At 45.4% G+C, this 16,798-nt stretch overlaps 1 protein-coding gene across 1 annotated transcript in view; it reads right to left on the bottom strand.

Annotated features, from left to right (window-relative positions):
* Positions 1–121: 121 nt before the first annotated feature.
* Positions 122–16,798, bottom strand: part of BIN3 (bridging integrator 3) — a 43,907-nt gene continuing 27,230 nt past the window's right edge. The window contains exons 5-9 of the mRNA XM_044660812.1: positions 12,904–13,040; positions 12,070–12,110; positions 4,918–5,059; positions 4,616–4,750; positions 122–1,049 (exon numbers count right to left, since the gene is read on the bottom strand). Of these exons, the coding sequence (XP_044516747.1) occupies positions 903–1,049; positions 4,616–4,750; positions 4,918–5,059; positions 12,070–12,110; positions 12,904–13,040 (602 nt within the window). The 3' untranslated portion in view covers positions 122–902. The remainder of the gene's footprint in view (positions 1,050–4,615; positions 4,751–4,917; positions 5,060–12,069; positions 12,111–12,903; positions 13,041–16,798) is intronic.

Below are 16,798 nucleotides of genomic sequence, written 5' to 3'. Positions count from 1 at the left end.
TCTCTTAAAACACTCAATCCTCTAGAGGGCGGTATTGCCTTGCTCGAAGTACATCAGGCCAGCCTGGAAGCCAAGGCTTAGGGTTAAATCTGGTCCCCACCCCATTACTCCAAGCACCAGCAATACGGATAGGCTTTATTTTAAGTTTCATTGAAAAAATAAAGTCCCCAGTTTTGAAGTTGGGGGAACCCAGACTTTTTGCCCTTTCCAGGGGATTCCTGAGTTGATAGGTGAATAGAAAAACAGCATTAAATGGACATTTTAAACTAGTTCCCAGACCTCAAAAGGTAGTAATCTCCAGTGGGAAACTTTGGATTCTTCCCTTCATTTGTTTGAGGCACAGGATGAAGACTGGAAGAAGGTCAGACAGCATAGCTTTTCCTTAACACTTAGACGCTTGGGCAGAACACAGAAGACAAGGGCTGTGGTTTGTCTCCTCGCTCTTAACTCAGACAGATGGGCGTTTGAAGGGAAAGGTTCATCAGAAGCAGGACTAAGGCAATACAATAAAGCAAACCAGCACACTGACTGGCCTAAAAGCGAAGAAACACCTGACTGATGTCCCGGCCCAGACCGTGCTCTTGTTCACAGACCTACTGCTCTGGGCTGGAGGCAGGAGACAGGTCTATGCTGGACCAGTTTTGGAAATAAAAGTCCTCACAGCTGGGGCTTTTATACTAACTTTCCCTGTCCCCTTGTGCTCCTCTGCAGGAGGCTGTGGCCTGGCACCTAGGGCGGGAGTGGGGAGGAGCTCTCCGGCAAGAGGGTTAGACTGGGTCTGAGGGCCAGTGAGAGGGAGCAGAGGCGGCCTTGGCTCCCCTTGTCAGTGCAGTTCTGGCAAAGTGTTGCGGCTTTGCCGGGTCTGAGAGTGTGTGGGGCGAGGACGTCTGGCCCCGGGGCTTTCAGTCATCAGCCACGATGGAGAGGGCTCGGAGCTCGCTCAGCTTGGTCTCGTTCTCTTGCTCCCTCTGCTCATCTGTATGGCCTGGTTGGTCAAGCTGTTGGGTTAAGTCCCTGAAGATCTTGTGCATCTCAGTGTAGTACACGACCTAGGCCAGGTGGGAAAAGAAGGAGTGAAGTCAGCAGAATCTGGGATTCACTGCATAGAAGCCCAAACCCCAAGAGACCAAAAGCCCCTCGGTGCAGTGTAGTACCGCAAAGCCAGCCAACAAGCACTGATTAAGTGCTTACTGTGCCAGGTGAGTGCAGCGAGGCTGGCTGAGAGAGTGCCAGGCTTGGTTAGTTAGGATTCACCTTCCAGAGTTCAAATCCAGCCTCAGATAGGAACTCTATGACATTGGGCACGTCACAACTCTGTTTGCTTCATTCTCCTCGTCTGTAAGATGATCTGGAGAACCACTCCAGTATTTTTGCCAAGAAGATCCCAAATGGGGTCACGACTGGACAATGAAAAGGCCAGGCCCTGTTTTATGGTGGGGGAGCTGTGCAGGTTGCATGTAAGGTTCAAAATAGGGGAAAAGGTTCTAGTTCTACTTCCTGATCAGGTAGCAGTAGGGAAGGGGGTGGATCACAGAGTTTACTGAGTTTCCACAAGAGGAAAACTTGAACCTCTATCCCTTTGGAAAGAAAACCAGGCCCACAAAGTCCAGAGAACTGGGAAGTCATACCTAGGAGAGTCACAACCAAGCTAAAATCTGCCCCCCACCTTAGCCATGGAATCCAGAAAAGCTAGACTGCTACTTGTCCTCTGGAAAAGGTGGAAAATGTGCAGGACACGAGGGCATGACAGAAATGGGTAGTGTGGGTTACCACCCTTAGCACAGGGAGTTGTCTGCAGACTGTAGAGCTGTTTAGCGGGAAGAGTACTGAAATCATTCTGAAGGACCTCGAGAAGCTTGGCTTTGCCCAATACTGGTGGTTCTTATAGCCCTGAATTAGGGCATTTAATCCAGGCCCCCCTACCTACCTTTCCTCCCGTTTCCCTCATAGGGCAAGTAGGAATTCCCCCAGTTTAGATTCCTAGAGATAAGTGAGCCCCAAATAGGGTCTCCTCACACATTTGGTCATGGTATCCCTACCCAGTTGGCACCTTGCCCTGGACGGGTCTGGAGTTGAGAAAAGATCCCAAGAAAACCCTGTTCCTTTATTTCTCAGAGGGACCCAGAAAATAGTCAAATCTGGAAGTTTCCAACTCCCACTATCAGCTCATCACATCTCTAGCAACCTTGCCACAGCCTTGCAGGGAAACAGAGGACCTTGTGGGCAGCCTGAGCAGGCTGGTGGGTGGATGGGGGTGGGGGTGGTGCCCCCCCACCAGCCGCAATGCGCTGGGTGAGTCACCAGGAATGCTCACTTTTACTGTGACTAATGGCACCAGAATCCAGGGAGGGGGAGGGCTAGAAGCCGGCGTGAAGGAGGTGTTAAAACAGTCCCCTGGCCACTGCCAGGCCTACTCCAGCCAAAGGTTCTTGGAGGTCCGAGAGCTCTATGGATGACAACAACACTGGTGCAGCGGGAAGTCAGCTTGAAAGGGGAAGTGAAGTATGACGGCAGCAACCAGAAAGTCTCGACACAGCCCTGAATAGACAGGGACAGGCAAGGCTAGGGGAGGCCCGACTGCTCGGAGACCCGCACGCCCCTCTGGGAGACTGAGGACACAAGTTCCACTGGACCTGCCCCCAACTGTGTGCCCAGGATGCTGTGGTCAGCGAGTGTGTTTAGTGGCAGGATGTGTCCAAGGGCACTGGTGGCCTCTTGTCATTCCTTCCACGATTGTGCCTGGAAGCAGCAGCAGGGCCCAGGAGTGCAGACACCGGGCTTCTCCCCACACACTCACTACCTGGCTCTACCAAGCCATTCTTAGAGGTCCCCAACTGTACACAGAACCTGTGATGTACCAGGTTGTCCACTAGAGGGTGAAAGACGTCCAGGCCAGGAAAGCAGTCCCCTAAATAGATGGCGAACTTCACAAATAGAAAGATGGTTAACCCCCAAATCTGTTTCCCACCTCCAAATCAGATTTTCTATAGCTTCTGCATGGCCTGAGGCCTGGTGGAGGGAAGCTGGGCTAAATGTTCCTGGCCTTGGACTACTCACTATCCTTCCTGGGGTCTGACTTCTCCCCTCAATGGTCACCTGAAATTCAATATATCCCAAACAGAAGTCCTTATCTTTTCATATTTGTAGTCCATCAGGTTTGAGAAGTCTTGTCAGTTCTATCCTCCACTACAGTTTTTTCAAACACTGCATCTCTTTGCTTTCCCTTTTCTCATCTCTAGTACAAAGGCCTCCTAAATGGTGTCCCTGCTTCCGGTTGTTCCCCTTTCCAGTCAATCCTCCGGTCAACTGCTGAAAACCACGTCTCATCATGTTATTAGTCCCCTTTGCAAAAATCGTGACTACCACCTATTGGCTCTGGGATGAAACAAAACTCCTTAGACTGATGTTTAAAGAGCATTAAGATCTGTCTCCTACCCTACCGAGCCAGGCTAATTTCCTATTAGTCCCTTTCACGTTGTTCAAGCCAAATTGGCTTACTAGCTCTTCCTTAAACTTAACTCGCCATCCCTTGCTTCCATTCCCCATATCTGGAGTGCATTTCTTCTGCCTTTTAGAATCCCCAGCTTCCCTCCAGGTTTGGCTCAGGGCTGCCTTCTAAATGGGGCTTTCTAGATTGCCTCCAACTCCAGGCATCAGTGCTGCCTCTTTCCCCTGAAAATGACTCAGTTCCTAAGTATTCACTTATCTGGGTACGTGATGGAGCTCCCCAGTAGAATGGAAGCTACTTAAAGACAGGGCCTGGTTTTTAGTTTACCCTTTGTATCTCCAGAGTCTAGTGCATGCTGCACACAGAATTATCCTTGATATTTGCTGATGCAGTCATGACTGAGGTTCAGATCTTAGCTCTCCACTACTTGCTAGTTGCGCACTCGTGTGCGTGCATGTGCGCACGCGCACGCGCACACACACACACACACACACACACACACACACACACTCTTGAACTTTCTGAGTGGCTATTTCCTCTCTATAAAATGGGGATAACACTAGAGAGGGAGTAGGGTATGGCAGGTAAACCATGGGTAAGCCACTTAACAATTAGAAATCACAGAATGAGTTGCTGATCTAAATCACTGGAGGGAGTTTCCCTCCTGGGAGTTCCATATGTCGATAACATCATAGGCCTGGACAAAAAGAAAATACACTATCTACCTAACAGCTGGGAAGAAGTCTTCAAGGGTAGTTTAAATGATGCCATCATTATCCTAGAAGTGAAATAAATAATGGGCCTTTCACTGACCAGCCCCCAAGACTAGGCCTCTTTTGAGCAGCTTCTTTAGGGACACACAAAACAGATATATGCCTGGGAATACTACTGGCTCTATCATGGTTGGAGAACAGGGTACTTCTCTCCAGGCCTGGCCTCTATTCCCCAGTCATGAAGTGAGACTGAACAGAAATCACCCCAAATCCCCATGTGAGTAAGCACTCCTTTTAGATGGTTCTAGGATGCCATGAGCCAAATCCCCTCATTTGGGGTCATGGGGGTATCTGTGTTCTCACTCTCACATTTATTCTTTCAGTGGGGATCCCTGGGGGGCTGTTGGAATTCCACCATGAGTCCAGAAAGCTCAGTCTCTAAAAAAAGGTTTACCTGGGCCCGGATCAGTGACTCAAAACTTGGCTGGAAGTAGTCAAGTCGGCTGCTGTAGAAACGTGGCATCTCCTCCAAGAGCTGTCGGTTCTTGGCTTCAAAGTCGTCCTTCACAGGCCGAAGCTCTTCCCGAACCTGTCCAGTGTGGGCTCAGTGAGGGCTCAGTGAGGGCTCAGTGAGGGCTCCGGCAGGGCAGAGCTCCATCCGTACCATTCTGCACCATTCTCCTCACAGAGAGCCCGCCTCCCTGAGCTCTTCCCACCTCCCAAACCCATGGCTGTTTCCCACCCCAGTCTCGGTACCTGGTGGAGTTTTGCCAGAACTGGCCCTGTCTTTTCCTTCTCCTCATACTTTTCTACTTTGGATTGCAGTCGCTTGTAGTCCTGCAGGGCCTGTTCCCGCCTCTTCACAGCCATGTTGAGGCTCGGGAAGACGCTACCAAACCTGCCAGGAAGAAGGTAGGAGTTTGAGGAGAGGTTTTCTGGGAAAAAAATGTAGCTTTTCTTGTGCTGGGGGGGGAGAGGAGAAGAGGAAGAGTGCAGGTGATAATGACTTCAGAAAAGGTCTTAGAGATCATCTACCGCACCCCACCACAGGATAGATGAGAGTCAGGGAGGTTCTGAGATTTGCCCAAGATCATCCCAAGCAGAAAGAAGCAGAATGTGAATTCTCTAACTCTAAATCCTACATGATCCCATGTAGTTTAAAGTGTCTGACACAAAGCCTCATGGGAAAAGGAAGGGCTAAGGGCATTAGCACTTATTCCCCCTAAAACAGCCCCTTATAAGAGGATGAACAAACTCAACATGGTACTTGAGAAGCCTGTTGGTGTATTGTTCCAAGGCCTTTTACATTCATGATCTCATCTGAATCTAATGACAAGCTAGATAGGTAGGCATTCTTATATACCCTTTACCCTATAGAAGAGGATCACAGAATTAAGAGTCCTTGAGGATGATCTAAGGCAGTGATGGCGAATCTTTTAGAGACAGAGTGCCATGCCTCTCCCCCCACCCCCAAGTGCTGCATCCTGTCCCCCCTTACCCCAGACAGGGGAGGGAGGAAGCACTCCCACTGGGATGCTGGGCAGAGGGCTGGGAGGATATAAAAAATGCCATCAGGCACAGTGGAGCAGCTCCCCCCGAGTCCCTCTGCCTTTCTAGTAACAAAGTCTTGGGAGGCAGAAGGTGCCCATGTGCCTGCAGAGTGTGCTCTGTGTGCCATCTCTGGCACCTGTGCCATAGGTTCAGCATCACTGATCTAAGGCAAATCCCCTCATTTCACAGAAGTGGAAACTTTAGCTCAGACAGGGGAAGTGGTCATAGCAACAGTGGCCTGGTAGAAAGTGCTCTGGAGCTGTGGTCAGAGAGGGTCTGGGTATCAACTCCTATTCTTCCCTACAATGGAAGCATATCACTTAAGCTCTATAGGCCTTTTCCCCTATACCAGTAATTCCCAAAGTGGGCGCCACCGCCCCCTGGTGGGTGCTGCAGTGATGGGGGGGGGAGGGGGAGACATGATGGCCACAGGTGCATTTATCTTTCCTATTAATTGCTATTAAAATTTAAAAAAAATTAGTTTCCAGGGGGCTAAGTAATATTTTTTCTGGAAAGGGGGCAGTAGGCCAAAAAAGTTTGGGAACCACTGCTCTACACAGACTTAGGGGAAAACAGGATCCATGACTGACCAGAATCTAGAATATAAACATAACTCAGCTGACTTTCTAGAGAAGTCACCTATAGAGAGGTCTATAGGACCTCCCATCTTTTGTTTTATTTATTTAAAAAAAACCCAAACCTCTTATCTTCTGTCTTAGAATCAATACTGTATATTGGTTCTAAAGCAGAAGAGAGGTAAGGAGTAGGCAATGGGGGTTAAGGACTAGTATCTGAGGCCAGATTTGAACCTAGGACCTCCCGTCTCTAGGCCTGGCTCTTGACACTGAGACACTCAGCTGCCCCTACTTCCTGCCTTTAAGATACCAACTTTGAGGGCTATGAATTTTCTCCGTGACTAAGATAGGTGCCACAACCCAGAGCTTTGGGACCTGGATAAATTGTCAATTTCAACAATGTCTTGGTAAAGGAAACACCCATTTATTGATTGTTCTAAACTGAAAATCTCAAAGTTGGCAGCCTAGGGCTGTTGCTCAGAAGTCTCCTGGAACATTTTAAATAAATGCCCCTTAGATATTTATGTTGAAAGGCTGTAGAGAGAGAGGCAGAAATTGCTTTCTTTCCTTGGGCAATCTAGAAAGGCAGTTCTTGAGGTCAAATTTGGCTCTTTTCACTAAGATCTCATAAGAGCTCTGTATCCCAAATACTAACTTGTTAACCATATGCATCCAACTGAACACATACTGAGGATCAAATCATACTTGCTGCTGAAGTTTTCCCCAAACTTGGAACATGATCACCACTCAAACAAACAAAAAATTATCATACTTGGGTTAAAGTAATACACAACCAGGTGGCTCAGTGGATAGAAAACCAGGCCTGGAGAATGGGAGATGCTGGACTCAAATCTGGCCTCAGACACTTTTTAGCTAGGTGACCCTGAGCAAGTCTGCCTTGGAACCAACACAAAGTATTGATTATAAGACAGAAGGATTAAAAAAAAAAGTAATCAATGGTGTCTGAAACCCAGGCAAAGGAAGAAGAGAAAATGAAACTGAGCAGGGATAGAGATGAAAATGGTCAACTTGCTCATATGGGGCTCTTCCATAAACAAAGAAACTATTCTTAACAAACCATGTTCCTCTCCTGAAAGTCTTGCTCAGATGCTTCACCATGGGTATGTGTGTGTGCAAGTGACCCTGATTATATCAGCAAAGGAGGCCAAGATCTGGCAGTTAGAGAGGTTTCTGAATAGGCACAGTAGCTAGCTAAGTAGAGAGAGGCTCTTTGGGCTGTGGGTGGCCACAGCAACCCTTGAAGACCATCCTCTAAGTTACAGATGGATCATAATCAATGCTGGGGGAGTGAGTATCCACATCAATGAAATGATACAATTGTTTAAGTATGGAAATAAGTAAACCATGGTTGGGGCTTATTCTAGAAGCAAGGCCTTAAAACTTCCATTAGCTTTAGATCAATAGCAGCTGCCCCTAATGAACTTTCCTTACTAAATGTGGAATGCCAAAGTCATATCAGCCTCTGCCAGTCTGTACCATCAAAGCCTGGCGTAACTCAGTGATTCTGAAAACCAGAGGCTACCATGAGATGCAATCTAGAAGGGGCTCATCTCATTACTTCTGAACTGGCACCTAAGGTTGTTACTATGAAGTGGTGTTAGGGGAAGATTTCTTCTCACCCCTTCTCTCCCCTCTCTCTGAGAGGGCTATGACAGACAAGTGACAACACATGTGGTTCACAGAAGGAGGTGTGAGCAGAGCTGTGAAATCTACTGAGGTGTTCCCACCGGAGAGTAAGCCATTAGAATCACCCCACTGGAGAGGTCTTCCCTCAGCTCCAGGGCTCCTGCTCTCTGACACTCTCTGGTGGTTGTGGTCACAGAAAATGAAGTCAGAATAAGAATGGGGCATAGGCAAGCGAGCTCTTGAGTGGCTCCTCTTGTGCTCTCCTTGCCAGCCTATTTTCCATCCCATTTACTTCAGGAAAAAGAAGGTATTCCTTAGAAGAGATAATGCAATGTGAAAACACTCTGAAAGAAGGCACTCAGTGAAGTCTCAGGATCAGAAGAGGTGTTATGGTAGAGTGGAAAGGGCACTTGCTGGATTTGGAGTCAGGGGAAAATCTATGTTAAAACCTAGCTACAAAAACCCTGCTCTGTGATCCTGGATAAGTCAACTTCACCTTCTGAACCTTTGTTTTAAATACAAAACAACAACACAAGCACTAGCTGCCTCCCAGATTTATAAAACCTTAAAATCCTGTAAGAATGTGAGTTGCTCTTATCCTGAGAGTAGAAGAGGCCAATCTAGTAAGGAAACAGTTAACAGTCCCTGCCTTAGGGAGTACTAGCTCCCTGCCCCACCAGTATATCTCACCTCTCCTCTAAAATTTATCCTATAGCATCATGCATTTTCCAACACTATGGTCACACAAGACCAGGGGGTGGCTTGACAAGAATCCAGCGGCCTAGGGACATTAACAGCCACTTTTAAGAGCAGGGAGAGGGGTGTAAGTGCCCTAATAATCCCAGAAGTTCTCATCTTGAGAATGAGCTCAGCCACTTCCATATTAATCAACCCACTATCCTGGCTGTCATTTCTTTTTCATGATGCTAATTTTGCCCCCGAAAATTGATGCCAAACCAGGATGCCATGGGTGAGGGAGGTGGGTACAGAGTCAAGATGGCAGCCAAGACTTTATCCTGGGAATCCAAGATGAACTGAGTGGGGAATGTACAGTTTGCTCCCAGTGTGGCCAAGCAGTAGTGGACCTGGAGAATCAAGAACCTGTGTGATGAGATACTCAGCTCACTGTTAGGCAACAAGAAATGATCAATACTTTTGAGACTCTTCCCAACTCTTCTTTTGTTTGAGATTTTCCATGGCTCACTGAGACTAATCACTAATAAATTTCCATTCATATGGATTCATTCAACTTTGGTGTTCCTTTGGGGGTTGATTTCACACCTTCCTTGAAATGGAGAAACTGGGGCAGGGCTAGGGAGGGGGCACAGCTTAAATCAAGGCATCTGATAAGTCAGTGGTGGGACCAGGAATCAAAAATTCCTGGCTCTCAATACTAGCCCACTCAGCCCCCACCTCTCCTCTCTATTTATAGGAGATGGAACAGCCTTCACCAACTCCCAAGTTGTGGGCAATATAAATAACCATGGTGTTGCAAAATGAGTTGGTTTGAAAGCAGGAAACCTCAAAACTGGCCTTCTGCAGTTAGGGAGAACACAGGTTTGTGGGGTAGTGGGAACCAAGGGAAAGCACACTGGATATGGAATCAGAGAACCTGGATTTGAATCTTGATTCTGCAATTTGACACCTTGGGAGACAATCCTATGGTGGGACCAGGCTGGTTCCAAACACCTGAGCATCCTCTCAGCAATGGTCCAAGAGAGCATTCATTCTGGCCTCTCCACAGTAGCTTATAGGGCTCTGTGAATAGAACTTGAATCTTCTGACTTCCACACCTAGTGCTTTCCTACACCCCTACTGCCTCACAGACACCTCAAGGGGGGGGGTAATTTTTCATCTTTACAATATTTTATTTTCTCTACTGGAGTATAATTCCTGGATAACACTGCACATAGTAGGTACTCATCAAGAAGTTGATTCTTTATTTTGCCCATCTCTTGCCTGTCCCAGAGCTGGCTAACAAACTCCCTCCCCTGGATGTGGGAAAGGAAGGGAAGGAGGGAGGGAGAGGCCGGCTGGGAGGTGGGTTGGGAGCAGCCGGCCCTGGTGGGGAATGCCTGCCATTCCTCAATCTGTGCCCACACAACCGGGATCTTCCACCCACCAGGAAAGGGAAATTAAAAGCATCCCAATCCGACTGGAGCCCGGAGGAGCAGAACACCCAGCTCAGAGAATGGGAGATTAGAGGCCGAGCCCCCTGGAGGCGGGAAGGAGGCTGTGAGGGGGCAGCCATGTGGCCATGTTCTTCATTAGGGGAGGACAGGAAAGCTGCTGTTTCCTGCTTCCGGTCCTGGGGTCCCCAGAAGGCTCCCCACTACCAAGACGGAAGCAGGAGGGGAGGGTGGAGAGAGGGTGCAGCCAGTACTAGTTTGATGTGGTCAAGGAGATTGCATGTCGCCTGGGGAGGGGTGAGGAGCTAGTCTACAGGCTCATGGGGAGGTCAACGGATCTGCCCAGGGAGATCTCAGCTTCCATTCCCTGTACTCGCCCACTTTCCTGGCAGGTGGTGGGCTGCCATGGTGGTGGGAAGCAGCCAGGATTTCTCTCAGCTGGGCACCAGCTACAAAAGCCAGGGTCAGGGATTGGATTTCAGGGCTGCTTGGTTCGTGTGAAATTGAGTCAAAGCTCCCAAGGCTGGCTTTTCTTGCCTAGATTTGCCAGGCCCTATTGAACTGGCTACATGCCAGCTCAGGTGTCATGTGCAGGTTAATTCGACTATCTTGTCCTTGGTGGAGCAGGGTCTCTGGGGTATAGCTCCTAATGTCCAGAAGACTGTCCAAGGGTAAGGACTGCTCTGGTGCCCACCTGCCTTCTTCCTGTGAAGTCTCAGGAGGCTGGGGTGCCAAACCACAGAGCTGCCTGATTGATTAAGATACTGGCTTCCTGACCAGTACAGATGTCTCACTCTTGTCATTCCTTGGGCCTCTCAATAATAGACCCAAATAATATATCTTGTTCCTCATCTTAGCCTGGACTTTTGGGCTAAGGGGTGACTACGAGGCAGGGAAAGTGATTAACTTTTGGTAGGGGAGAGAAACCCCTCTGACTTATAAGCCACTGCTTTGAGTCACATTTAAATCATTTCCTGGAAAAGCTGGTGATCAGGAAAAGTCACAAAGATCCCCTTCCAGGATTTAGGAGAATGTCCTCCTAAACCTACCCCCTAGACCTAGGCAAGGATGGATGGTTTATGATTCCCCAAATATAATGGGTTAGATCAAAAACTGTTTTCTCTTGTCTAATTCTGGGGTCCCTGATCCAGCCCTAATCATAATTGAGCAGATCCTGCTTATCCAGGTCCCAGATGAGTCAACTGCAAGGGACCACCATAGAAGAAGTAATAATGTGCAGCTGTTGAACTGGAGCCTGGATCCTTTCTAGGTCAAAGCCAGTTTGGGAGAGGCCAGAGAAGAAGATGAAGTGAGGTGGGAACTTCAAGGCAGCTTTCCTGTCTCCTGCCACCCCCACACCTACTTTTTTCCCCTCAACTTCGGGGACCTAGAGAGCAAGTCTGTCTCTCTGATCATCAGCTGGAGACACTCCCAACAGAGCAGATGGATCCCACTGCAGAATTTATGAGCCTGATGGGTCATGAATTATGGGGCCTTCCCAGTCAAACAATCATGCTGCTACTCCTCCCCCAACCCCCCCCTCCCCCCGCCCAGCCGCTCCCTTATTTCAAAAGTACAATACTCCAAGCAGCTGTTCTTCCACTCCTGACCAGAGATGAAAGGCCTCCTGCACCTCCACTGAGGGCCAGCCAAGATCTCTGCTAGCTTAATTTGGCAGATTTAAGCCCTACTGGGTCTTGGGCAAGTAGCAAAATGTAAAGAGTAGAATGACTAAGGTTGTAATGGCATGTAGAGGTTTAGCTGCCTTCGATTCCTGCAAGGACAAGAAGTGGCATAAGAAAGACCAGAACTTTTGGGGGAAATCCCAGGGCTTATAACCTTCTCAGATTGTCCTTTAGTATCTCGATTTGATCCTCGAGCTGCTGCTAGCCTGCTCAGCTCATCCCTTGCCCACTGCCAACCCCACTTGAGTTTTCCTCTTTATAAAGTGTATATTCCCAGCAAAGTTCTAAGAATGTCAGCCCTCAAGGATGGCTGCTACTCACTTTTTTAAGGGCTCAATCACTGTCTTTTGGATCTGGTTCACCTGCCAAAAATAAAACACAATGGGGTCAGATTCTGACTGGCAACATGGCTGCACAGGTTTTCTGGTTCCACTTCCTGAGACCAAACTCTGAAGCTCGTTTCCAGTGGCCAAAGAGATCAGAAGGTTTGCAGAGAGAGGAGATGCTTTACCTTCTCCATGTTCCTATACCATCTACTGGCTTGCCATTCCCCAGAGCTTCTGATGATGATGCTCAATGAGAGGACATGGATGGTCCTTGTTTGTGTCTGTGTGCCTAGGATCTAGCACAGTACTTTATTATAACAGGTGCTTAATAAGTACTGGCTGAATTGAATGAAAAAGGAATGCAAGTCATATCTGAGATAGAAGATGGCAGCTTTGTGTGGGCAGCCACAGAGAATCCACTGGGCTCAGACAAGGACTAGTTCTTATCTATTATTGGATAAAACTAGATGGACCATTCTGAGGGTCAAAAGTTGCACTGCAACTGGCATCAGTCGTGGTGTTACAGATACTGATGTTGGCCTGAACACTAGTCTAATCTGGCACCTCAAATGGTCATCAGTTCAGTGGTCTCCGAGGCTGTGAGAACTGCAGGAGGAACCCTCTTAGTGCCAAGCCTAAAAAATACTAAGAAACATTTTAGGGCAATCATATAATATGAGAGAATCATGAGAGGGCAGGGTAAACAGAAATGAGAACTGGGGCCTTGCTATGGATTCCATAAGAACTGCCCAGTGGTTTAAAAGAAGACATGAGAAGAGAGGAAAAGCACTGGAAAACCAGTGCTCTTGGCTGCAAAAGTCCTCATCACCTTTTCTTGGTTAAAGGCGTCCATCCGTTTCATAGCTGTATCTAGCGCGGTCACCATGTTTAAAAATTCCTGGTCTTGCTCACAAAGTGGGTTGGAGAGGAGATCAGAAGAGATCTTCACAGCTGATTTGGACATGGCTGTGGGAAGGGAAAGCTTAGAGGTTGAATGGAAGGCCAACAAGGTTATTTAAGTCTTTATCCTTCTATAGTCCATTTGATAATGACAACTTTCACATTAACACTTCAAATCTTATTGCCCACATATCTGGGGGCTAATTTGCCAGTGATGAGAAGGGCAAGAAGGGAAAGGCTAGGACCTGAGAATTAGATATTAATGGCTAGATATTGCTTTTCATATAACAAAGTAACTTACATCTTTGCATCCTGACACTGGCTTGAAAAGCAAGTAGTATAGTAATGATGAAGTAACAGGATCAGAGAGGTTAACTGACTTGCCTCACATTATACAGCTAACTCAAATCAAAATCTCCTGACTCCAAATCCAGAGTTCTTTTCATTATCCTCACATATGATTTATAGTGGCCCTGGAAGAAAGCTGGCGCAGCACAGGACACTTGGATCCTCCCAGGATAGGCTAGAATCCAACCAACACTTATTTCTCTGATGTCTTCACTTATAAAGGGTATAGATTCTCAAAGATTCTTGAGTGATAATAGACAACATGTCTGATAAATGCTCACTAGTTTCTATTTGGACACCTCCAGTGATAGGGAAATGTTTGTTTCATACAGCAAACCCTTTCTAATTTTGGACAGTTTTATTTAGGGAAATTCTTCTTTTATATTGACCCTGTAATTTACACACACAAAATAAATAAATAAAACAAACCCTTATACTGATTTATTAGTCCCAGTTCTAATATATGAAGTCACAAAAGATAAGTCCAAGTAATTCATTTCATGTGTTGACACTAAAATGCAGCTATTTAGTTCTCCAAACTAAGCACTTCTAGTTTGATTACTTCTATGACATGGCTTTCACAGATCTACACTATCCCAGTTACCCTCTTATGGGTACATTATAGCTAAAATTTGATGCATGCCTAGAACAAAATGCACTCTTCCTCATGGAAAGTGAATAGTTGTTAAAATGGTGACTATTTCAGGCCACCATTTAAAAGTGAATGGAATTAGGAATCAAGAGATATAGCATTCATTCCCTCTCTTGACTTTGGGAAATCACTTGACCTCAGTTGGGCTATTTCTTCACCTATAAAATAAAAACACATTAATCCTACTTCATAGTATGAAATGAGATAACCGGTGTGAATAAGTGAAAATGTGTTACTATACTAAGTTTTATCATACAATACTAATACTGTCTTAAATTTGTAGAACTTTCTTTGAGGAATTTAATGAATGGGATGGATACTCATTTGGTATGAGTATATATAGTAAGGATTTGGTCTAGTGGCAAAGAATATATAAAAAATAGTAAGGATTTGGACTAGTAGCAAAGAATTCAAAAAGTTCTTTCTCAAAGTTAATCTATGAAGAAATTCTATGAAAGGACAGAATGTTTATATCCTTTATTAAAAGATGCCAGGAACAGGGCTTGGAAAATAGTACTTGTAGGTCTTCATCCCTTACTATTTTTAAATCTATACAGGTTTAAAAAATAAATTCTCTCAGGGACAGGCAGGATGGGAAGCTGGGAATGGGCATTAAACTTTCAGTTAATGTTTGTTACATACTCCCTGGCACAGGGTCTAAGTATTTCTCAGAAAAAATAACAAGAGTATTCCACAGTATATCTTCAGAGTAAGTCATAGAGAATTCAAAGTGCACTTAAGATATTCTTTCTTTAAGAGGTACAGAGTTTATCTCTCCATCTTGTAGATGGGGGGGGGGGAACAAAGGTTAAAAAAAAAGGCAGTCACTTATCACAAGTCTGCAGTCAAGTCAAAAATGGAATCTATGAGTTGACTCTAAATCTAAGCCTAGATTTTTTTTGCATTTCTCTTGTTTCTGGAATTGGGGATTTCTACATAAGGGGCTATTTGGACACAAACCAATACAATGCATGGTGGAAGACAGAGATGTAAAATTCCTAGAAATGTTGAAGCCATGGAGGGGAAAAAAATTTTTTTTAAGGGAAATTGTGGGAGAAATATATAAAAATATATGTATGTATAAAAACATAATTTATTTGGGGGAAGAATACATAATATGCAATTTTAGTACCTTTTGCAATGTTATATCATTTAGCACAGTTCCTGGCACATTAGTTAAGCACACAATAAATGCTTTCTAATTGATTGATGTATAAATCATAAGTGCTCATAAAATGCTCCTGTTCAAAACAGAGATAAGAAAAGACCTGAAAGGAACTATTTCATTAAGCACAAAAAAGTCCTCACCAAGATTTTTCTTCCATTTTTTCCTTACTCTCTGATTCCTACTTTTCCACATCTCTAAGGGGGAGAAAAATCTCTTTTTTGCCACAATTATAGGCTATCGTGTGGCTGAGTCTTCGGAGTCAATTAGTTTTGCTTAGGCAATTAGCCACTGGGAAAAGTTGAGCGAGGCATCTGCTCATAATGCCACTACTTGACATATAAAGCTTTCCTTGGTGGGATCTGAGGCCAACTAGTTAGGCTGGTTAGAAGAGGATGCCAACCAACCCAAGGTCAGATTACATTTCCATATGGGTCAATTAGCCACACTCCAAGGCCACAGACTACCTCTTTTAACTTTCAAAGATATGGTGTTAATAGGAGGGGGCATGGGCTAGTTGATGGTGTATGGTTGATCAGGGCAAATGTATTACTTTTATTTGAAATTTTCCTTAGAAATAATTCCTTTTTATTAGTGGGTCACCTTTGTATACAATGGATGATATACTGGAATTCCTTGTGTTTATTGATTCTGGCTTTTTTGATGAAAAAATTCCTCACTCAGCTCTAGGCTGGGGAAAGGAAGATAAGAGGTTGTAAGGAAAAAAGAGTCACGAAGCTTATACCACTACTGAGAAAGATCATGAACCCTTTAAGACTAGGACTTAACATATACTGGAGGGATATCTAGGGCACAGCCTTTCCACTGCTTAGAAGGGGAAGTGAAGATTCATTCTTCACAGAGTCCAGGGTTAGGTCACCAGAGATGTGGGGTCTTGATGACTATGTAGTGTAGTTTCTTAAGTCTAAAGGCTGGCAAAGGTCCAGTCTTGATTGATAACTCCATATAATAACCTTTCAGTGAGAAGAGAGATCAAGTTTTCAGGTTCTTCTCAACTGAGGTGAAGAGAATTCAGGGGTTGTGAGGAAGCCATCAAAGTTTAGCCTTTGGAGTTAATTAGGGTACCATCACTTCAGGACTAGGGGATAGCTAGTAGCCTTCTTTACCTTTATTGCCTTTAAATTCTCTGAGGGCTAAATCTATGAGGGCAATGATTCACTTCTGGGATTCTGAGATTATCTGTATGAGACTGGTATCACTTCGGCTAACACAAATACACCAACAACACTGTTGGATCCTATTGCTTACATAGTCAAAGGGAATATTAATTAGCACCTGTAAACTTGAATACCACTACTTAAGGGTGTGGACCACTCACTTCATTTTTAAAGTTCTTTACTAGAGGAATAAAGAGTATTTCAGTGATGAAAATTCACTAATGCTAACATCCGGGAAAGAATGGAAACCTTGAATCACAGATTCAGTGAAAGAAGTACATGTATTTTGGGCATTTCAGCCAATTCCTGACAAGATCATAATATAACCTGGCATTTGTATGGTGTTCCACAAACGATATGCAAAGCAAATTTCCCAAACAAAACAAGAATCCATATTTATTTTTCACTCTAATGTTCACAAAATGCTTTCTCACAATAGTTTGAGGGAGACAGGAAAAGTATTATTATCTCCATTTTATAG

This window comes from Gracilinanus agilis, chromosome 2, assembly GCF_016433145.1.
Source record: "Gracilinanus agilis isolate LMUSP501 chromosome 2, AgileGrace, whole genome shotgun sequence".
NCBI classification, from domain to species: domain Eukaryota; kingdom Metazoa; phylum Chordata; class Mammalia; order Didelphimorphia; family Didelphidae; genus Gracilinanus; species Gracilinanus agilis.
The sequence above is the reverse complement of the archived record's forward strand: the minus strand, read 5'-3'. Positions and strand labels throughout refer to the sequence as shown.